The 4,579-nt window shown below is 34.5% G+C and overlaps 1 protein-coding gene across 2 annotated transcripts; it reads left to right on the plus strand.

Moving 5' to 3' along the window:
• The first annotated feature begins 336 nt into the window (after positions 1–336).
• LOC114419335 (probable xyloglucan endotransglucosylase/hydrolase protein 28) lies at positions 337–4,098 on the plus strand. 2 transcript variants are annotated; one of them, XM_028384992.1, is made up of 5 exons: positions 337–782; positions 886–986; positions 1,494–1,702; positions 2,589–3,100; positions 3,698–4,098. In XM_028384992.1, the coding sequence occupies exons 1-4, from the start codon at positions 587–589 to the stop codon at positions 3,097–3,099; spliced, it is 1,017 nt and encodes a 338-aa protein (XP_028240793.1). In that variant the 5' UTR covers positions 337–586; the 3' UTR covers position 3,100; positions 3,698–4,098. The 2 variants fall into 2 exon arrangements, with proteins under 2 accessions (XP_028240793.1, XP_028240792.1); XM_028384991.1 differs by lacking the exon at positions 3,698–4,098 and having other exon boundaries at positions 339–782; positions 2,589–3,609.
• Positions 4,099–4,579: the final 481 nt, after the last annotated feature.

Consider the following 4,579-nt stretch of genomic DNA (forward strand, 5'->3'; position numbering starts at 1 on the left):
AATACAAACATTTCTCTTAACAAAAATTCAAAATTACTTTATTACATTATTATGAAAGACTATTCCTTCTTCTAAACTTAAATCTCGTACCTCTAATATTAATAACAATAATGTTTTTTTTTTTTGGTTTTTGGCATGCATATTTTTTAAGCAATCTTCTTAAACATAGAATACTAACATTTCTCTAAACAAAAATTCTAAGCTTAACTCACCGTATTATTATGAAAGACTAATTCTTTCCCCTAGACTTAACTCTAGGACCTCCAATAAAATTAATATGACCACATTAGAATTGTGTGCGGATGGAAACTTGAATACGAAACTAAAAAAAAAAACAAATTGTCTACATATGAACAGCTCCTCACAGCACATTCCCAAATCCCAATTCCCAAGTCTCGCCAATAAAAATGTTATATTCCAACCTCTCTAACTCTCTCTCTCTCATCCCCTGCTATTCTTCTTCATCACTCTTCTGTTCTCTTTTCTCCCCTATAATAATATTTCCAACACAACAACACTCAGCAGACAAGTAGCCAGAACAAGAAAATCCTTTGACACATTGATCACTTCCTTTAAGGAAACAAACATGGAAGGGGGTCACATGGGGTGGTTCCTCTTCTGTTGTTGTTTTTCTCTACTTTTTTTTCATTCTTCTGGGTCACCCAGAAGAAACTTGCCCATCATAGCCTTTGAGGATGGCTACACCCCCTTGTTTGGGGACCATAATTTGGCCATCCATAGAGATGGCAAATCAGTTCACCTTTCACTTGATGAAAGAACAGGTTTTTCATTTTTTATTTCTTCTTATATGATGACTTTCTTTTTCTAATTTTTGTGATGATTTTTATTTTTGTTTTTATTTTTTTCCTGGGGTTGTGATTACAGGTTCTGGATTTGTGTCTCATGACCTTTACCTTCACGGGTATTTCAGTGCCTCGATCAAGCTGCCTGCTGATTACACTGCTGGAGTTGTGGTTGCATTTTATGTGAGTAATGGCTTCTAATGCATGATCATCAAATAAAAATCATATCTTTCTTAATATCGTTTCATACCCTTTTTATAGAATTTTAATCATCCATCATAATTTATTAGAAACTGTACATGTTCTTCCTTTTTCTTCACTCCTTGAAAAATGAACATTCATATCGATTTTCTTCCTTTTTTTACTCATTTTTTTCAGCTAACTTAGCTATTAATTTGAGAAAATTATGCTACCAGCTATATGGAATTTCTAGAAAACGTTTTGAAGCTTGCTTAAATTATGCGTTATGAGAAAAAAGAAATAAAAAAATTGCTTTCAGTTTCTTCATGAGGTTACTGATGGGGACAAAAAAAGATTAATTTTGTTTTCCTGTTTTCAAGGGAAACTTCAATGTTTGTTTGTATTATTGAAATGAAAACGCCAGTTAGTTTGTTTGCCTTTTTATTTTTAACTTCTTTCCCCGGAAAATAGAGGCATGAGTAATTTATTCCTCACATTTTTCTGCTGTAGATGTCAAATGGTGAAATGTTCCAGAACAACCATGATGAGATAGACTTTGAGTTTTTGGGGAACATTAGAGGCAAAGACTGGAGGATTCAGACAAATGTTTATGGCAATGGAAGCACCAGCATTGGTAGAGAGGAAAGATATGGCTTATGGTTTGATCCTGCTGAGGATTTCCATCAGTACAGTATTCTTTGGACAGATTCTAAGATCATGTATGTATGATGCAATCTATTTGAATCCCACATGCCATATTTGGTTGTTACATTTTCCTTGTTATGGTAAAACTAGTTTCTTTAACTGTCCTATTATTGCCTTTTATACTCTAAAAATCCCTTGCTTTGAGGGAGTGGTTTGATGGCTTTTTGTTACTGGATTGGTGGGGTTTTTTGTTCAAAAGATTCTCTGGTTTTCTTTTACCGTTTACTACATCCACAGTTTTTAATCAAAACCAGTTTTTTCCTGTTTTGCATTGATTACTTGCTGATAGTGAATAAAAACCAGATATGAAAAGGCCTAAACTTTATAGGCTGTGTATATCCTTATGGAGAGGAACCCACATGATGAAACCTTGGTGGGGTGTGTGACCCACAAGATTTTGCCTGTGAATGAATTGTTGGTTGTTGGAGAACTATTTTTGTCTACCTAATTTCATGAATTAGCTATCAATATTCATTCCTTAGTTACTATAGCTACCATACCAAGTGGGTCTCGTGTGTCCCTTGCATATAGGAGATAGGAGGAAATTGTTCAGGATTTCCTTTTTCATGTCCCACCTTATTACTTACTACTCTGTAATGTTAAATTTAATAGACTTTAATTTCTATCCAGTATAAAAAAAATTATACTGTTAACCAATCAGAAATTATCATTGGTATGACTCAAAGGTAGTTGGTGTAAAAGTCAGCAAGTTTTATGAGTGCATAGACTATTTGCTCAATTGATTATTGTTTGTGGTTTACTTGTTTTGATAATTAACGAGGAGATCTAGCTCGGTTGGTTGAATAGGATGCATGAGTTATTGTAAATCTTTCGGTACATGCCTTTGATTCCTACAAATAAAAAACAAATTCAGTGCTTTTTATTTTTTTCCTTGTGCAGATTTTATGTGGATAATGTTCCTATTAGGGAAGTTAAAAGAACAGAATCTATGGGAGGAGATTTCCCCTCAAAGCCAATGACCATGTATGCTACCATATGGGATGCATCTGATTGGGCAACCAATGGAGGCAAATACAGGGTAAATTACAAGTATGCACCCTATGTTGCTGAGTTCTCTGACCTGATCCTGCATGGTTGTGCAGTTGATCCCATAGAGCATGTGGCCAAGTGTGAAAGTGCCCAAGGTTCTGAGAAAGTTCCCTCTGGTGTCACCCCAGTACAAATAACCAAAATGAGAAACTTCAGGTTGAAGCACATGGCTTACTCTTACTGCTATGACACAGTTAGATACAAAGTCCCTCCACCAGAGTGTGTCATCAACCACCAAGAAGCTGAAAGGCTTAGAAAATTTGATCCCGTCACTTTCGGCAACGGCCAGCGCCACCGTGGGAAACGACACCACCATAGTAGTAAAGGAAGCCAGGAAGAGATTACTGCTTCTTCATTTTAATGTATGGCTCCATATGCAGATTTTGTCATAAAGAAAATATTTTCATATATGAATCAGTTTGATTTACCTGGGTTAACAAACAATATGTCTTTTGATCAATGATGTTTTCATTCACTGAAAAATGGGTCATTTTTTTTGTTTTAGTCCCTAACTTTTAAACCATAAGTTCTGGTCTCCTTCACTTGTGGTTTTAGAAGTTAGGGACTTAAACCAAATAAGACCCATTTTAGGCACTAAAAACATCATTAACTTTATATCTTTTTTCATTTATCCTTTCATTTTGGTGTATAGAGGGGTTTGGACATAGAAGTCCTTAATATGTTTAGTTTATGATATGGTTCTTGCTGGTGGGTTTTTTTTATAGTCTTTCATCCCTTTAGGTTCCCGGGTATTTCCTCATTGATTTCTTATGCTATTGTACAAATTGAACCTCTTGATTGATGATTTTTGTATGTAGACACACCCCAGGGTTTCAATAAACTATAGTATTTATTTTATTATGAGGAGGAAGTTATATAATGAGTGTTAGGTATGAATTATTTTAGTGTTGGTATGCCACATCCAATATGAAACCTACTAAAATGGTTTTTATATTTAGTCCATGACTTCACAGTGTGTTTGGACTTTGGACTCTCTGGAAAATTACATGGTCAGATTTGTCAGCATGAGGACACAAAATGTGGCCATTCTGTCAAGGTAATTGGAATCCAAAGTCAAGTCTTGAATGTGACAAGTGCTGCAGGCTGGTTAGTTTTACTGGTGCTTTCATTAAATAGTGTGAACAAAATTTCTCTCTCACTTTTTCTTTCCCATGCTTTTGTCTTCTGGCCTATAGTTGGGAATTTCAAATGGGCAGTTGGGATCTCTAAGGTACAACATTGGGAGTGGTTATTAGCCTCTCATCTTATTGTACTCTCTCTGCCTCGAAGAAAAGCATACAAGAGGACAACTTGTGTCCTTCATTTTTCAAATAATAATAATTTACTACTCACCAAATCACCAATTGAGAGCCACTGACTGCATGAAGCAATTGAAACGAGGGTTTTAGCTTAATTAGTGATTTTGAATATTAAATAGTAATATTCAGGAGGTTTGTCACGTATAAAGCAATAAAATACATTTACCTCGAAAATAATCACTAACTGAGACGACTTTGAATTTTGTCAAGGAAAAAAGATCAACATGGCAGATGCTGAACTAAAAAAGAAATAGAGAAATACAACTGAAACTGATTTAATTGTGGTGAGAAAATTACCAACAATGTCTCTATCACAGAATATATAAATAGCAGTGTAAAAATTTAATTTACATGTAATAATGTATAAATCCTTTGCAATTTTAATCCTTTACTTTATGTAGTAAAACATGAACGGTTTTCCGAGCCAAGTATTTCACAAATATCATTTTATCTGATTATTTTTGTGAATTTTCTCAAAACTATCATTTCATTGCCATGAAAGTCACAAAACATTTCTTATCA

This window comes from Glycine soja, chromosome 7 (genome assembly GCF_004193775.1).
Source record: "Glycine soja cultivar W05 chromosome 7, ASM419377v2, whole genome shotgun sequence".
NCBI classification, from domain to species: domain Eukaryota; kingdom Viridiplantae; phylum Streptophyta; class Magnoliopsida; order Fabales; family Fabaceae; genus Glycine; species Glycine soja.